The sequence below is a fragment of the Phaethon aethereus genome (assembly GCF_964289735.1).
Source record: "Phaethon aethereus genome assembly, chromosome: 5".
Classification (NCBI taxonomy): Eukaryota; Metazoa; Chordata; class Aves; order Phaethontiformes; family Phaethontidae; genus Phaethon; species Phaethon aethereus.
Genome location: NC_138579.1, coordinates 27,673,491 through 27,691,793, shown reverse-complemented (window position 1 = coordinate 27,691,793; position 18,303 = coordinate 27,673,491). Strand labels below are relative to the sequence as shown.

The 18,303-nt window shown below is 41.0% G+C and overlaps 1 protein-coding gene across 1 annotated transcript; it reads left to right on the top strand.

Moving 5' to 3' along the window:
* Nucleotides 1-1,031: 1,031 nt before the first annotated feature.
* On the top strand, nucleotides 1,032-16,983 carry ZNF410 (zinc finger protein 410; the record flags this gene model as incomplete). The annotated part of the gene is made up of 9 exons (XM_082000880.1): nucleotides 1,032-1,552; nucleotides 9,096-9,231; nucleotides 9,526-9,759; nucleotides 10,054-10,245; nucleotides 11,089-11,248; nucleotides 12,062-12,243; nucleotides 14,918-15,007; nucleotides 16,114-16,239; nucleotides 16,799-16,983. Exons 1-9 carry the CDS (start codon nucleotides 1,520-1,522, stop codon nucleotides 16,981-16,983), a joined length of 1,338 nt encoding a protein of 445 aa, XP_081857006.1. The 5' UTR covers nucleotides 1,032-1,519.
* Between the last annotated feature and the right edge of the window lie 1,320 nt (nucleotides 16,984-18,303).

The following is an 18,303-nucleotide window of genomic DNA, read 5'->3' as shown; positions in this document are numbered from 1 at the left end:
CCGAACACCCCCTCCCCGGGAGCCGCTGGCATTTCCGGTTGGGCGCTTCGTCACATCCGGGCGGCTGAGATGCCGGTAAGGCGGGCGGGGGGGCCGCGGGCGGGGTCCTGGGCGCTCTTCCAGGACTCGCCGCTCTCTGCGGGGCACAGGACCCAAGCGTGACGGGAACGGGGGAGGGGCAGCCAGGCCCTCTTTTCCCCACCGTACCTCCGGGTGCTGCCCCTCACGGCCACGGACCGGCCCCCGCGGCGGGGGAGGGGTGGCGCACCTGCCCCGCGTGGGGGAGGGGCGCGGCCCTAGCTGGGCCTCGGCGCTCCGCCCTGCCCTGTGGCTCCGGGGTCTTCCTCTCTTCCCCCCACTACGGGGCTCCGGCCGGTGTTCTCCAGGCTGAGGCGTGGGTAGCTGGGCCTGGCAGCTCCGGCTCTCGACCCCGTGGGTCGCTCGGGGCCCGCCCTCGCGGGTGCGGGCTGCAAGCGGGCCGAGGGTGAGCAAGTGGGAATAATCCCGAGCCCCGGTTTCCGTGCGGTGGTCTGAGTTACTCTGCCTCCACTCTGTTTTTTATCTCGTCCCTTCACAGCAGAAGATGAGGCTCCTGTACGGAGTATCTTGTGCCGCACTGCTTGCTGTTGGCGGTGCTAGAGGAGGGCTTTTTAGCTTCTCTTTTTAGCTGATCCAGTATTCTCACTTTTTAATAGATTCAATAGATTTGTAACTGTGGTGGAAGAGAGGGGAAAGAACTGTCTGTAATTCACGTTCTTCTCCCAACGCTAGTGTCTGAGTGCGTTCCCAGTAGGCAAAAATAGACACAAACTTGTACTCATTTCCCCTTGTAGCCCAAAGAAAAAACATTGTATGAGTATTTCACAAATACCCATACATCTCACTTACCTGTGTTCATCAAGGTATTGTTCATAATCAATATTAACAGACAAGAAAAGCAGAGATTTCCTGGTGATAGGCTGTTTATATATGTTTGCCTTTCATCAGCAATTTGGATAATTCCACTGTTTTGCAGGCTTGGAGTTCAGCTTCCTTGTCTCTTGGATGCTGTATGTGATTCTCAGTTGATCCCATAAGTTTCCAGGACAAACAATTAAATTTTCCATTGAAAATGAGCTGTTGCAAAGAAAATGTGGTAAATAGCCTTTGAAAATTAATTTTGCAGTGTTAGGATGTTATTTTGCTGATTCGATAACAACAGAAATGCAGGAACCTGGGTAAATGAGTTTTCCTAGTACTTCAAAGTATATTTTTCAATTATATGGAACATCTGCTCACTTCTTTTTGCTTTGCTCTCATTTTTTCGTTCTTATCTCTATATTTCCTTTTTTGTTTTTTTTAGGTTAAATTGAGTATTTGTGCAACACAGCTTCTTGCAGAAGGACCACCACACTGTTTTACACTTAAGAAAATATGAGAATAAGCAGGGAGTGGTGTTGTCTCTGAACTAAAAAAAAAAAAAAAAAAAAAAAATCTGTGCCTTGCTGAGGACAGCTGCAGGAATCGGACACTTGAATCAATGTTATCGGATGAGTTAGAATCCAAACCTGAGGTGAGCAATTATGAGCTGGGTTTGGTTCCCCAGAATGTTTATGGGCAACACTTAGTAAACTCACTGAACTTTTTCTCAGTTTGCTGCTTACGTATTAATTCTCAAAGTGTTTTCAGTGGCATCGTCTAATGCTTCCATGTTTTGATTTGAAGGGTAAAAGACTAAAGAATATTGCAGGTTTTTTCCCCTCCTTTCAAGTGTCAGCTAACAGTATTGTCTGTTCTCAGGTCACATTATTTTTTTTCACTATTATAATGTTTTTTCTGTTACAAGAATAAAATAAATTACTGTATTGACTACTTCTTTCCCTCAAACCAAATTGACTTTACTTGGTTTTGGGGAGTCTGGATTATTCTATTAGTATCAGCTGGTTCTGTTTTTTAAAGTATGCATGTTTCCACTAAACAGTTGGCAGAAGTGGTAGGCAGCAGCACCCAGGGGATCCTGGTTGCTCTGTGTGAGGCTGCTGATCTGTTCCCAGGTTCAGCCAGTAGCATGGCTGAGCATGAATTACAGTGATGTATGTGTGTGCATACAAGCACACACAGCTGGCCATAAACAGATTAACTCATACATAGGTAAAGCACCTTTAGGAGGTAAACAGAAACAGCATGAACAACACAAAAGTTCATTAACAGAATATATCTATATCCTCACTCAGCTCTCATGCATACTCACATTCACAGATGTCTCTGCCAGGCCTGAAGTCTATCTGGTATCTGTGCCCACACCCAGGGCTTTTTAGCCAGTTTCTGGCTGCAGTCTTGGGGTTTTTCCAGACTCTGGTTGCCTCCTCCTCACACGTTAGTAGAGTAGCAAGTTCACTAGCAATGCATTCACTTAGGAATATGTTTAGTAAGTGGATAGAAGGGACTGCAGTGATCAGAAACAGCAGTGTATTCTCCAGCAGCCAGCTAACACATGACTGGAGTCTTTTCTCTTCCCCCTACCCATGGTTCTTTTTCCACTTATCCACCTTGATTCCCACCCCTAAACATTGCGTAGTAAGTTTTACACATCCTGCAGTGCCTGTTACGTCAGATAGCAGGTTTGGTCTTTCCTGTGAGACCCATTCAGGTAACCCAAGACAATTTTGTTTTCTTACCAGTTACAAAAGTTCTGGTTGAACCTCTCTGAGATTTCACTTCAGCAGTGGCTCATTGATTAGTGTCTGAGGAGTTCTGGTCTTTCTTACTCTTACCTATAATTAGCTAGATAAAACAGTCTGCAGTTTGTTACATTCAACACGATTGTATCAGTGTGTTCAATTTATTACCCCTGCTGTTTCTTGCCTTTGTCTTTTAGGCTGAATAGCCATTAGCCAGCTATCTGTACATTCCCTCACTTAAAAGTGCAGAGGACTGTATCACTTTGTGTTCTTGCTTTTCTGGTTGTCAGCTTTACCTCTTCAGAAGGCTAAGGTCCTAGAGCAGAGGACTTAGTACTGCTATGAAGTACCTTTTGGGGAAGTTCAAAGGTGTAAATAGCATTTTTTTAGTTGAGTCTTCTGTTTCAATCCTTTTTCAGTCCATATGCAATACAGCAGGTATCTTAAACTGGTGCTCCAAAGAGAGCGATGATTATATGCTGGTAATTCGTCATAGCCCAGGTGATGTGGTAAGGTATTTGTTTCTTAATAGAGCAGCCAAAGTCCTTCCAATCATACTATTCAGGTAAAGTAGCTGCAAATTCATAGTAGCTCTGAGTAGCCTCAGGATGGGCTGCAAGGAGTGCCTTTCTCTTGCCTTGTGGTTGATAGCTCATAACTGCTATCATATTTTCTCCCAGTTGTCAAAGGTGGGGGGACTTTTGTTACTTCAGTCATGAGTAGATAGATTCCCATAGATGATTTCTGACAGCCAAGGACCAGGATAGTTGGAATACTTGTTCCTCAAATAGGAGCTGTAAGTGGGCCTTGTCTTTTCTCAACTTGAGTAAGGTATTTGTTAATTAGGCATGTTTACATAATAGTCCTATTTCCCCATAGCAGAGTTGCATTTCCTTCCCAGCAAGCCCAGAGCAGGGGCCTTTTTCCAGTAGGAACAGGCCTGATGCAGGAAAGCTTACAGTGGTTGCAGAGGGCATCCTTTCCATAGACACTCTCTAAGCCATATTCCTCAATCTTGATCAAGGCTATTTTATACTACAAATTGGTATTAATTTGCATTGTGGATTACCGAATCTATAGACACCCTCTTTCTGGTTCTGACTGTGAAAGCTGAGTGTTAAGTTAGTACTATTTTCTACTCCTTTGGTGTGAAACTGGTTAGATACCCTTTTTACACCGTTCCCAAGGAGCAGTTCAAGTATCTCTGAAAGTTAATCATGATTTTATATCTTCTGGTAAGCCATGGCACCATAATTCTTATAGCCACAGATGTTCTTTCATATCCCCTACCATGTGAGAAAGGTATTAATTAAGAGCTAACTGTATTTGTGTAACACCTAGGTAATATTAATCAAAGCACTATGGATGGATTGCATGAGCTTCTTTGCTGATGGTGTTATCCCTAAAGAAGCCACCTATGTGCCAGTGAATGTTGAATATCTGAGTAGAGGTGAATCCTCCTTTCGCAGAAAGTTACAAAGCTGCTTGGAGACATTTTGTATGGCAGATGGATCTGCTTTTTCTTCTGGACTCCCTGCCCCCAAAGCTGAATTGCTGGCATTCCTCAGGGAACTGATAAGATCTGCGTTTTGCATGCCTTAAGCCTTCCGGGTGATTTGTTACAATTGCAAATATTTCCAGCCACTTCCACCACACTGGTCCACTGCAGGGTGCTTTCTGCTCTCAGGGCTGGCTCTAGCAGAATCAAGTGAACTACAGCTCTGGTCTATAAATTGAATTGGCTCTTGAAAAGGGGGTGGAGGGAGGTATTTTAGCCTCTCCTTTCCTCATCAGCACCTCACAAGGGAGAGACTCTTGTGAATGAATTAATTCCCCAGAGATTTTATGGGAGGAGGGCATCCTAGTTTCTAGCTAAGGAGCCTCCTGCCCTCCACACCGTTCAGCTCCAGCCCCTCCTTTCTCCTCCATCCCTCCCCCTCTGCTAAAGGTTCTTGTGACCTCTTTAGTTTGTAGTGGTTCATGGGTTAAATTTAGAACAGGAATAGTGTGGATTAAAAACATGGTCTCTGCTGCTCTGGGAGTCTAGCCTAGCTGTCCAGCAGGAGGATAGGTCTGAATGTTAGTACTGGAGCAGCCTTCCCCCCTGTTCCTTCCAGCCACCCCCACCTCAAACAAAGCAGCCTGACAGTTCTTGGCGTTTGAATCATCTGATGAAGGGGGTCTGTTATGGGATGCAAGCTTCAGCCTGATCCATCCCAGATGGCCATGTTTGCATTGTTTCTGTAGTGTTTTGTGTTATTTTTAGGATCTCTAGGAGGGGTTCCCAGTTCTTTAAACAGATTTTTCGTTGGGGTTTTTTGTCTCTCTTCCCCCCCCCCCCCCCCCCGCCGTTGCATCAGGGGCATTATCCAAGCTTTTTGGTAAGACGCATTCTGCACTGCTTGTGGTGATAGACCCTGGGATCATCCTGTCCAACCATCTCTTGTTGACCAGCAGGGATGTCAATTATTTCTTTAGTGACAAGAGCCAGAAATAAAATTCTTCATAGCAAGATGTAGCTGAACTTTGCTCATTTTGCCCCTCCAAGGCTTATAGATTCTTTCTGTATGACTCAAATCTGGCCCATTATGTTTGACTCCCCAAGTTGAGGATGTCCTTTTGCAATTCATCAGTATTAAAATTTATTTCAAATTCCAAGGGATATCTCGGCTATAGAGTAAAGCCACTTTACACCTCTTATTATTCCTTTTGTGTTCTGTTAATATTCTGTACGTTGTTTCCCTAACTATTCCTATTCAGGTGGCCCAAGATGTTGTCTGCTTTGTTACAAATTCTAGCATGTTGGCCATATTTGCAGAAGGATCAGTCCCCTCCTTCCATAGGGGTTCTATAGTCACCACCTCAGGAATATTTACAGCCCATCTGGATCCTCTTTGTGATGCCAGATATTACATGGTTATGAGAGCTGATGAACTGTAGCATCCAGGAGATTCCTCCCCTCCTGGTCCTTCAGACAAGAGACCATTGCACTTTTCACAGGTGGAGGCAGAAGTGAGGCTGAGCCTGAATTGCAAATATTCACCCATGCACAGTTTGACAGTACAGACATGTATGGCTGTAAACAGTAGCACATGGCAAGACAGTACCTTTACAGGCACCCACAAACAAAAATGGCATTCATATGGAACAGGAAGACCACAGATGGCCTAATTCTGTTTGTACTCATCAGGTGATCAGGCTTGAAATTTGCTAGCCTATCACACATGTGCCTTCTCTCAGCTGACATGCATACTCACAGTCATTGATCTGTCCAGTCTCTGTCAAACCTTTAGTCCTTCCAGTATCCATCTCCAGGCCTTGGGCTTTTTAATGCAGCCTCTAGCCAGGATTTTGGGTTTTCAGATTGTGGTTTTCGCCTGTTCGCAGGCTAGTCCATCTTGAAGTTAACTAGATGAACATACTTGGAAACTATTTAGGAGCGCACAGCATTTGAGAAGAAGATGGGATAGACTACGGTGACAAGGCAGAGTGGTGTACTGACCTGCAGCCTGCTAACATGTGGTCGACCTATATTATCCCCTACCCCTTTCCTGTTCCTGATGATTGTTCCTCTCCTATCCACCTTGATCCCTCCCTTTCCCTGCCTTTGACCCCTCCCCTAAACATCCATATGTTTGTCACATTCCCACAGCTTCTTCTTAAGACATCTTAATAATAAGTTTTACCTAGTCCCATAATTCCCCCCATATCGCATAAGAAGTTTGCTTTTGCCAATGAGATGTGTTCTGGTAACCCATGCTAATATTGTTCCTATTTCTTAAAAGTTTCTGTTTGAATTTCTTCAAGGTCACACTTGAGTTATTCCTGTAATGGCCTATCCATCAGTGTCCCAGGAGTTCTGGTCTTTGTTCCTCTCTTATCTGCAGTTTGTTAAGAGTTTGTGTATCTGTGCATTTAATTTATCACCTCTCGCGTTCCTAGTCTGTCTTTTATGCTGAATTACCAGATACCCTTGCAATTTCCTATTTGCTTTCAGCTGCAAAACCAAATTAAAAGAAACTTAAGAAAGGATGACAGTGTTTGTAATGAGTTTTTCCCCATGTTCCAGTTGCTGTAGTTGTCACAAAGGTATTCAAAGATTTTGAACAGGAAGGAGGGTTTATGAAAGTACTTGGCTGTCAAGATACAACTGTCATATGAAAATTTTTATTTTCTCTGAATTATTTGATGTAGAGTTGGTGATTGGCTTGCTTTAGTTTATGGGAAGTGTTGGGGTTTTTTATTCCAAATTTTAATGAGCATGATTCATATCCTTTTGTTTACTTCTGCTTCTTTTGCCCCCTTTTAATTGTCTGTACTGGCCTGTTATTACTCTACAAAGAAAATTAAAAAGATCTCTTTTCTTCTGAGCATTTGTTTGTGGCTGCTGCATGTAGCTTTTCCCTAGTTACTTAATGTTGCTGTGTGGAAGCAGAGGGTTTGAAGCAAAGCTTTCCTATTGTAGGAGGAAAGTTTTATCTAATGCTTGCTGTATAAAAATAGAAGAGTCCGTAAAACAAGTGTTTCATGGTGGGGTAGGCAGCAGTAGGGATCATGAACAGCTTTTAAATGAAAGAAAATCCAGTAATTTAGAAGCATCTTGCTGCTCACATTTTTTTAGTCCAAACTTTCTTCTGGTTGCCTTGCTCTATTATTTTTAACTCTCTTTTCTTTTTACCCCTCTTTCTCCTATTTTTTTAATCTTAAATTAGAATACATGGCTTTGGGGGAAGGACTGTCTCTTCTAGGCTATGTATTTTTTTGACAACATAAAAATAGTTCCCTCTTCTAACTGGGGCCTCTGGATACTCTTATAATATACCTAAGAGGAAAAAATGCTAACCTTTCAAATGGCAGTCTGGCTTGTGGCCTAGTTCAAGTGGCACATTGCCATCTGAATGACTTCAAGACTTAATGTTTACCTTCATAATTGTCAATCCTGACAGGCTGCTCCTAAGAGAGGGTGAGCTGTGAGCCAAGGGTGGTCCCAGTCCAGGGAACCAGGTGTCTTCACTGACTGGGGCACAATACTGCAGCACCTGAGCATGGCAGGCAGAGACAGGTGCTGGAAACAGGGTCCATCCACAGCCCTGGACAAGGCAAAGTGATGAACCAGGTCCAGGGTCTATCCAGAGAGTCCAGTCAGGAGTAGCAGGAGATGGGACTGGAGACGCCAACGCAGTAAAAGCCTGAGGTTCATCCAGGAGACAGGGCTTGAGACAGGTAAACCTACAACACAGCTCAGGAGGGGACTTGGGAGCACAGGCTGAGTTTAAGTGCTGGCTAGAGAAAACCTTAATGGCTTTCTCCAGGAAGTGTCCTTGCACTTCTTGTTGTGCTTGCCAACTAGTCTGGTCTGAAGTTCACTAGCATATGACACATGCACTCTAGAGCCAGGATCACAGAGGAAATAGTTAGGAATGGAGTTTAATAAGAAGACAGGATGGACTGCAATGGTTAGGCCAAGCCAGACAACTGTATTGACCAACTTCCTGCTCATATGTAATGGGTCTCTTTTATCCTCCCTTCTCCATTTTCCTGTGTTTGTTCTGCCCTGATCCACCTTGATCCCTTCCTTTTCCTGCCTTTGCCCTTTCCCTTAAACAATGTGTAATAAGTCCTGTACAATCCCCCAAATCTCTTGTTCAGTCCCAAAGTCCTCCCCAGGGAATGCATCCCAGTATATGTCCTATACGTCTTTATGCAATAGTCCCCCTTGTTTTGCATAGTATTCTAGAAAGTGTTTCTTCTGTTGAATGCCCTTAGTGGGTGGGTTTCACACAAAAGACAATGGCTTTAATTGTCCATCTTCGATGGTCTCAGGAGTAGCTGATTTGGATGGATGGACAAGGCTATCTGTGTTCTCTCCCTTGTCATCCCAACCTTGTTCCTCTGATCATTATCTGCCTATTTTGAATAGCCAATTAGCTAGACTTTTTGCAACTAGTCTTTTGCTTGTGTTTTTATTTAAAAAAAGTCCAACTTTCAGTTAAGTATTTAAAGTCAATGATTTAAAAAAATACCTGTACCAAAGGCTGAGCATGGAAAACATTTACTTGGAAGGTTAGAGTGTAGTAACGTATCAAATGGTAAAAGATGAATTAACAAGGAATATATGCCTTAAAACATGTCATATATTGGTAAAATTTATCTTGGTAAAAGATTAATTAAAAAGGAATATAGCCGAAGTAGCCTTCAGTGTAGTCTGCAATGATCCAGAGCTATTTATTGTATGTTAAAGAAATGAGAATTTTACAGGTACTTCAGAGATGACCAATACAAACAATTCCTTCTCTGTTATTAATGTAAATGAAAATACTTCCACTTACTTTGATGAGTATTCATGGGATATATTCAGTGTCTCCTAGTAGGGGTTTAGTATCTTTTTAAATGATTCGCGCTGCTCTTGACCTAATCTTCAGTATCTTTTTCCAGCTGCTGGTTCAGTTTGTTCAGAATACTTCTATTCCACTGGGGCAAGGGCTGGTGGAATCGGAACCAAAAGACATCACCTGTCTTTCTCTCCTTCCTGTTACTGAGACCTCAGAATGCAACAGACTCATGTTGCCAGGTAAAATCTATGTAGCAGATCTTTGTGAGCGTGCCTTTCATATAGCTGTCTTTACTGTGCCACTGTGGCCCACTGCCTCTTGCTGATGAGGTGTTCCAGGGATGGAGGAAAAAGTTCAGAAGGGTGACTGAAACTTTTCTCATTTAACAGTGAAGTCTGACTAGTTAGAAAATTCCTTCCTCCTCCAATCTCTCTCAAGTTCTAATTTTTTTTTCTAGGAAAAAACTTCATAGGTATCTTTTAGTCATAGTGTGTTTATACTTTTATTTACTCTGGTTTCACTTTCTTCACTAGATGATGAAAGAGATCTCGCTTCTCCAAGCCACACTAATTCTTCCAAAGATGTTTCTTCATCTGCTGTCTTGAGAAGTCTCCAGGTAAATGTGGGCCCTGATGGAGAGGAAACAAGGGCACAGAATGTACAGAAGCCATCTGAACTTCTGTCAACTCCAGAGACTTCCAGTTTATTGCAAGACCTCCAGCCCAGTGACAGCACTTCATTTATTCTTCTCAACCTAACAAGAGCAGGTAATTCTCCTTCTGTTTGTCATCTGGCTGGATACGTCTCAGTAGAATGCAGAACATAAAAGTACAACTCTGTCCCTGCTGCTTATAAAGGGGAAAGATCATGAAATTTGCTGGGCGTTATTGGATATTTCAGGAGCATTTAATCATCAACAGCTTTCTACAATGTGGAGGTCAGTGAACACTTTTTCAGTGCGGTTATTGCATCTATGCCATGAACGCTAGCCTCTGGGAAGCAAAAGAAATTTCCCTCTGTTACATTATCCTTCTGTTTCATGAAGTTGTCGTCTTTTCCAGGGCTGGGGTCTCCAGCAGAGCACTTGGTGTTTGTTCAAGATGAAGCAGAAGACTCTGGGAATGACTTTCTCTCTCATGATAGCACAGACAGCAGTACCCCATGGTTCCTACGAGTGCAAGAATTGGCCCATGACAGTTTAATTGCTGCCACTCGGGCACAGCTCGCTAAGAATGCCAAAGCAAGCAATAATGGTAGGAAATTCCCTGATTGTGTCTCAAAAGTTGAATGTTCCACACAATGCCCTAGTTTCAGCTTGTTTCTTCATCTCTTTCACTCTCTCTAGCTTTTAATCTGTTCTGACATCTTCAGATCATCAGTGACAGAATTATACAGAACAACCATGTATTTTTTTCTGCAATATAAATAGGCTCCTCAGTTTTTCTCAGGGGATGAACTGTAGTGGAACCAGCAATTCCATTGTAATCTGCCTATTCTCTGGTACATGTAAAGAGTATCTTCTTTCTGATTGCAGCTGCTTGTATTTCTACTTTCATTTTCACTTACAAGTGTATATTTTTAATGCACACTGTAATTCATACTTTCTTCTTAGCTCCACTGAGTTTGGAGATCAGCTTTCTGGAGAATACATAATGGGATTTACTCACATGCTTTGTGACTTAATTATGTTAATAAATAATTGCAAACAAATGCAATTTTTTTTTTTTTGCTAAGGTGTTTTTAAACAGAGTTATCCTGGCTGATACTTAAAATTGGTTGGTTGATATTGAGACCTTTTTTTACAATTTTTGATGCATTGGCTTTCTATTCTTCTTGTGATAAGCCTCTGCTGGTAGCAGCTGATCTGATACAGATAGCTTGTTGGGAAGAGTTTATGGGCCTGGTAAGGTTTGCAAATCTGTGTCTGATCTCTGTTATGGGCTAGGCAGCTGCATCTAGGACATGGTAAACAGTTAGTAGCCAGGCGCATACCTGTTTTACAGCCCTGTATCATATATGGTGCTGTTTTTATCTATTAAATTTGACACATAATAGTAATCTGTGTTTTTTAGATTTTGGTGGGCTTTTTCTTCCAGGTGAAAATGTTCATCTTTGCTCAGGAGATGGGCAGCCAAAAGACTCTAGCCCCATTCCTCATTTATCTCGCGTGGAAAGGAAGCTGAAGTGCACAGTCGAGGGCTGTGATCGGACATTTGTGTGGCCAGCTCACTTCAAGTATCATCTGAAAACACACCGGTGAGCAGAATAAAGCTATGTGTCATGACTTTGAAAAACTGTGCTCTGTATTTGGGATAGCGTTCGTTTTTGACATTGACAAGCTGTGAAAACCTCTTAGAAATCCTAGCCCTGTTTTATGCTTTGGGTCATTTATGTTGAAACACGTTGACCAGATATAGATTATTTTTGCAGGTCCTTGTTAGAGTTTGGTTTAGAATATTTGTATTTTAATAGGTGCTCAATATAGAGCATCACTATCACTTCTGTGGTATAGTGAGCATTAGAACTTGTAGGATGCTATCATATTTTTATATATCCTTGAACAAAGTTGTTTGCTTTAACAAATGACCCTAATAATTTTTAGCTAAAAAATTGGCAGTCTCTAAGGTAAATCGTAGAGGAGATGCTTAAAAACTGGGAAGGACTCCAATAGACGTGAGCCCATCATCTTGCCCTGAGACAGGGACAGCAGTAACTGCATGTGTTATATGTACACATACAGTCATTTTTGATCCTCCAAGTGACTAAAGTTCCACCACATTGCTGTATAATCTGTTACAACACTTTACTAAATCATACTGGGTATGGAATAGGCAAGGTAATATGATGAAAAGATATTTCCTGAACAAATTCTTCCACTGGAGCACCCAGACTCTAGTTCTTTAGGCCTAATTTAGGTCACTCATTCCAGTTGAGTCTCTCCGTTTTCTGATGTAATCAATTTTGGTTTAAATGTTTCTCCTTTTTATTTAATCAAAAAAAGAAGTCAAGTGTTCATGGAAAATACATTGCAGTAGCTGGTAATGAAGCAGCTATTTTGTTGCTTTCCAGGAACGATCGCTCCTTCACCTGCCCAGCAGAAGGCTGTGGAAAAAGTTTCTATGTCTTGCAGAGGCTGAAGGTGCACATGAGAACTCACAATGGTGAAAAACCCTTTGTGTGCACAGAGCTGGGTTGTGGGAAACAGTTCACAACAGCTGGAAATCTGAAGAACCACCTACGAATTCACACTGGTGTGTTTTAGACCTCACCTGTTTGTGGTCTGCAGAGGTGGGGTCTTTACTGAGGAATAAACCACTTCCTCCTCCGTCCTCAAACTTTTGAGAATATTATGTTGTTTATCTCTGCCCTTCATTAATGTCCCTTTTCTGTCAATTCACATTGATCTATAGGGCAAATTAATCAACTGCTTACCCTCTTTACTATCCTATACAATTTCATGCAGGTTTCACCCTTCAAATACTGCATGACAGTGCTGTACTCTGCTCAGACACATGCTCTGTAGATTCCTTCCCCCCCTCAAGTTGTTTGATGGAGGGAGGGGTATGTGGTGTTTTAGGGAGATACTAGACTGTTCCCAAGGGAATAGTTAGTGAACATGACTGCTGTAATTGTTTTTTATAAAGAAGCTATTTTAAATTCCTGAAAGGCATGATAGCTTAGCTATATCTGCAGTGTGGAGTCCTGGTGGACACAGTTGTAGCTATATTGATATCTGGCTGAATCTGACTAGCTTATGTTACCTGTGCTGCTTGTGGAATGACTACATTTGGGAAATTTAGGGAAATGAGGAATACAGAGAAATAAGTAGCAAAAATATAGTAGCAAAGTCTATTAGTAAAAGGCAATAATTAGAAGACAGCGTTTTGGCATGCAAACTGCTCTGTTTGTGCTAATGCTAATTTGGGATGTTACCATATGCTGGAGCCTATGTACTCTTAACTCATGCTCAGCTTTTTATATCAAATAAAACAAGAACCTTTATTTCATAGTGCTGTATTTTATACGTGGTTTGTTTATGCTGTCTCCTCTGGAGAATTTGATCCTGCCTTGTCAATATTTTTAGAAGTTGATGTACCAGCCAAAGTCTTGAAAACTGCATAAAGTGCCTTAGGTGTTTTTATCCTAGAAAGTTGTTTGAGAGCGCCACACAAGTTACTGATTAAATGATTGGCAATTTAATAGTTAGCAAAGTTCATAGTGAATATTCTGATGGTTTTGTTCATTTTTTTTTTTTTAAGCGTCAGCATTAGCACACCACTTAAACAAATGGCCCAGTTTAAGCCTCTCAGAATATTGTTAGAGATTCCCTGATGGCCTGGGAAGGTAGCATTGCATTACAGTTGGTTATCGTTTCAAAATAACCTTGACAACTGTGAGAGCACAAGGCCTTGCTAGTAAAACAAAATTGCAGATTATGTGGGCTGCCAGCAGCTGTTTATGCCTTCTGCCTTACTTAAACACTACCGTATGGTATGTAGTTTGTAGAATACACGTGGAAAAAGGTTGCTATTTTAAAGAATTTGCAGTCTAGCTAGAACACATGGTTTGGGGGCAGATGTTGGGATGTAGTTAAGAATTATATTTACCAATAATAAAATTTTGAATGTATAGTAACAGCAGCCATAGTTTTTGCAGTTTTCTTTTGCACTTAAAGTGCCCAGCCAAGGTGCAGATAAAGTTAGTAGGCCCAGCTCATATGTGCACAATCCTCCATGACAGAGTGAGTGTTCTGCAGCCAACAGAGTAGTAGCTTCTGGAGGAGTAAATAATAACTTCCTTAACTGCAAATTGATAATGTGCAATTAAGAGTTTGATCAGACCAAAGGTGTTGTAAAACTGCAGGTATAAACAGATCTAGGGTTTCTTATAGATGGAACTGTGTGCTGGTATTGTTGTCAATGGTAGTTTTTCTTCCTTCTTTCCAAGTTTTAAATATTTATAATAAGCCAGAAGGTACAATCAGTCTTTGAGAATCTGCTACATATTTCAGCTTTGTAATACCAATTGAAACGCGCTGTGTTGATCCTTTTTGCTCAGATCTGCTGAATGCTATAGTAGATAAGAAGCTGAGAAATGAACTGTCAGGAGAGGACTTCTAAAGGCAAAATTGCAGTAGAAACAACTTTAAAAACAAGTTTACTCTGAAAGAACTATGTATATATTAGACAATAAAATACCTAAAGTAGCTTGCTTACTCTCCTGTGGACTTGCTGTTACTCTGATACGGTAGTCTCGTTCAAGACTTGGAATCATAGTGTTAAACATGGTATGCTGAGTTCTTTAGTGGCACGTTTCAGGCAAAAGTTGCCTCTAGTTTTATTTAAGGCTTTATTAAGAGCGTGTTTAGAACAGATTAATTATATTGTATTGAACTAGTGTAGTCACCTCCCAATTTATCATCATTTAGACAAATACAAAAATAGCTGTGAAGATAGAAAAAAATTACAAATTTTAGCCTATGAGAACAAATTGTGCCTTGAGTTACTGTTCCTCCACACATACATATGAATGACTGACATTCCTCTCATGGGATTTTGCCAAGTTCAGCCTGATCTGAAATAAAGTATAAAATCTGATATGAAGGGAAATAGAAGATATGTCATAGTCCAGGCACTTTAATAGTACTCTTTTGGTGTTTATATACTTGGAAGATCTATTTAGAAACAGCAGACCCGTGAATGATGATCTATGAATATTTCAGAAAGAATGCCAGTGTTTCCTCCTGAAAGCTGAAGAAGAGCGCTTTAAAAGCCTTAGGAAGCATATGTGTAATATCTGTTGAACTTTGTAGCGTGTAAGGCGAAAAGGGAGAATGGGGTAGAGATCTCCATGCTGTTCTTGGGGACTTGGACAATCAGATCAAGTTGTGATCCCAAAATCTAACAACTTACTTTTCCCTTGTAGGGGAAAAACCCTTTCTGTGTGAGGCACAAGGATGTGGTCGCTCCTTTGCCGAATACTCCAGCCTTCGGAAACATTTGGTTGTCCACTCAGGTAAGAGTCTTCATCTGACATTCTGAGAAAGGATCTTTATTGTAGGACTTTGATTTGATTTGATTTCCTTAAGAAAAATCCCCTGGTTACTACAGGACTTCTGGTCATGGTGTTTCATGATTTCCTTTGTGGTGCATGTAGCCTTTACACTTTAATATTTTCTGGTGTTTCTAAATTTTATGTTTCTAAATTCAAATTACATTTTTTTAAATTTATTTTTTAAATTATTTTTAAAATGCCATGAAGTTGGATATCTGCCATTTTCTTATTTAAAAGAGAATCTAGCACTTCTATATATTAACCAAAGCCATTCAAATCTGAAATCTCATGAGTGGGTTTCTGCCGTAGGTAGGATTTTCCTTTCTTTTTTAATACTACATACTTGTAATTGGACAAAGCACTAGATGGAAATGTATTTCACAAGTGTTTCAAAGCTTATGCCTTCTTTTATGATTGAACGATCTTAAATATCATCAGCATATGATGAATATGGCATGTTTGGGAAAGGGGAGATTTTATTGGGGTAGTAACTTTTGAGACTGCCTGAGTTCTCCATGCTTTTTCTTTCCTGTCTCCTTGGCTTCCATGCTATTGAGCTGACATGTATGGACATCATACTTGTATTGTGAAAATGATAGACTGCTCTGTAAAATGGAAATCCTTTCACAGTGACAAGTCATCATCTGGTCTCTGCTCAGTAATGTAAACCTGATGCTGCAATTTATTGCGTGATGGCAGCTTCTTTGTCTCTGCTTCCTTGCTTTTCGTCATTTTATTCTAGGTATGGGACATCAAATATTTCCACGTCACTGAGTAAGAGACTCCAAATAACTTGTTCCTTCTCATAAATCAGACTTGAAAACTTTATGTTACTTTTCAGACTTGAGTTTTCCAACAGGTGGCAATACTGCTTTCTAAAACTGTTCTGTTCTAGAAGCTTATTGCTCTCTAGGAAACAGTAATATTTCTCATTTGTTTTTTCACTGATAATTAGCACCAGTGGTGTCAACAGCCATTTCAAAACAATATTATTGGCTTCTTGGTTGATGAGGTCTTTATTCCCAATTTGGTAATTCTTGGGATATTCTTCCCCCTTCTGCTCCAAGGAGTGAAGCCCCATCAGTGCCAAATTTGTGGGAAGACATTTTCCCAGAGTGGTAGCAGAAATGTGCATATGAGGAAACACCACTCCCGAATTGGAACAGCTGGCAGCAGAGAGCGAGAACAGCCAGGTAAGGAAGGGAGGGCTTCTATGGGAGCGGGAGAAGTGCAGGAAAGAATTAGTGGCTGGTCAAAGAGAAGGGAAGATGTTTGTCCTGAAAATATGAGACCACAAGCCAGTGAGGAATAAAAGAGTGTTCGTCTTGGACATGAGAATGGTTTGTTCACCCTCCCCTTTTCTAGGATAGAAGGCAAAGGTGTATTTCTGTATTGTGGTCAAGGGGCAGATAGGTTTATTGTTTTCAAAATTAACATGAATCTAGTATCTTTTTTTTACATGGAATTTGTGTCCTTTGTTATATATTCTTGTTGTCAGCAGCCTGTTTTTTTTATGCAATGTGAATTATTTAAAGAGAAAGCCAAGCCTGCATGAGATCCTGCCATACTAAGGCTCAAAACAATAATATAGGAGTTACCATCCATTGGAACACTGGATGCCCAAAGAGTAGGAACAGATAAAGTAGGTGTCTAGGGAAGAAGTGTATGTGACTTGAAGGGGAGCAGGGATTGTATCTTATATTACAGTCATTACATCATGAGAATTTTGTTTTACCCCTTTTTTCACAATAGAGTCACTGATGGGCAGCAGTTTGCTGGAAGAATCTACAGTGCATAGTAAGAATCTCATCTCCATGAACTCTCAGCCAAGCCTTGGTGTCGAGTCTCTGCACCTGCCAGACACTGAGTCTATTATTGGAGTAGAGGAGGGTGAGACCAGCTGCTCTTTTTTCCGCCCTCTTATATGTGGTGACTGAAGTGGGATCGATCATTCCTCCTAGAGGCTCACCATGTTGCAGTGGGATGAGTGAACATTGCTTTAACTGTGCACAGAGCAGGTGGGTAGATGGAGAATGAATCATAGAACTGGAGTTGAAGATGACGTACCAGACCAAGTTTCTATCTTGCAGACCTTAAAAGGTGAAGTCTGCTGCTTAGGTGTCATTTAGCCCATGTCATGGAACACCATTTCAAAATTGTTTATGCAGTCCATTCTCCTAAAGCCTGAAATGTTTGTTTTGCTGGAGCACTTAGGAGCCCCAGTTAAGGACCAGGACCTCATTGTGCTAGGCACCGTACAAACGTTCAGTATCTTGAGCAACAGGCCTTCCTTCCACCCTTCAGAGACTATATTCTAATACATCTCACTGTCAGAACCTGACTTACTATCTGAAATAAATGTACTACTTGATATCATTTAGTTACATTTGCTGTGTTCTTTTCCTGCTTTTCCCAGTCACTTTTTCCTCCAATATTTGTTTGGTGTATTAAGCCCCTTAAACAAGGCTACCATGTAGATGTTTTGATACTTTGTTAAAGACTTTCTTCAGAATGGGCATTGTTAAGAATGCAGAGTTTTGCCAAGATACTATGTGTCTGCAATAGCTCCTATGCAAAGAGAACGCCTTGAGTTTATATTGCTCCCTAGTTGAATGTAAAGGTAGTGCTGCAGTCTGTAAAGGCATTGTCATTTGGACATTCTTGCAGAAGCTCCACCAGGTACCTGGGAATCAGGGTCTGATGTGGTTTGGCTACTATCTCATCAGTTGATAGGATATCCTCCAGTGAAATGTCTTCTTTACTGCAGCATTTTTATAGGTTAGCTGAACAGGCTGTAATTCTTTTAACTAAAAACAACAAAATATTTTCATAAAATGCAAAAATTCAGAGCAAAAGTTGAATCTATTTCCATACCATTTTTGAGATATGAGATTACAAATCTCTTTTAGGATTACAGAAATGTAATCCTACTTTCAGAACAACACTTTGTTTAGCAAGAAAGATGCTAGTGAGTTTCAGTTACTTTGATGCTTTTACTGTCATTACCATTTCAGCAATTTTTGTTTAGGGATCAATATTAAGACTTGGATTTATCTGTTACTATGTTCATGCATGTCACCTGAATATTTGTTAAAGCAATATGGCATAATATCATATATTAATTTAAAGTGAAGCCTTTGTTCCTCCTTTCTTGAGGTTTCCTTTACACTTCACATGCTCGGAAATTTCTCTTTCCAGCATCATCAAGCATTGTTATGGAAATTAGCAACTAATTTTAGTAAATACCCCTTAAAACA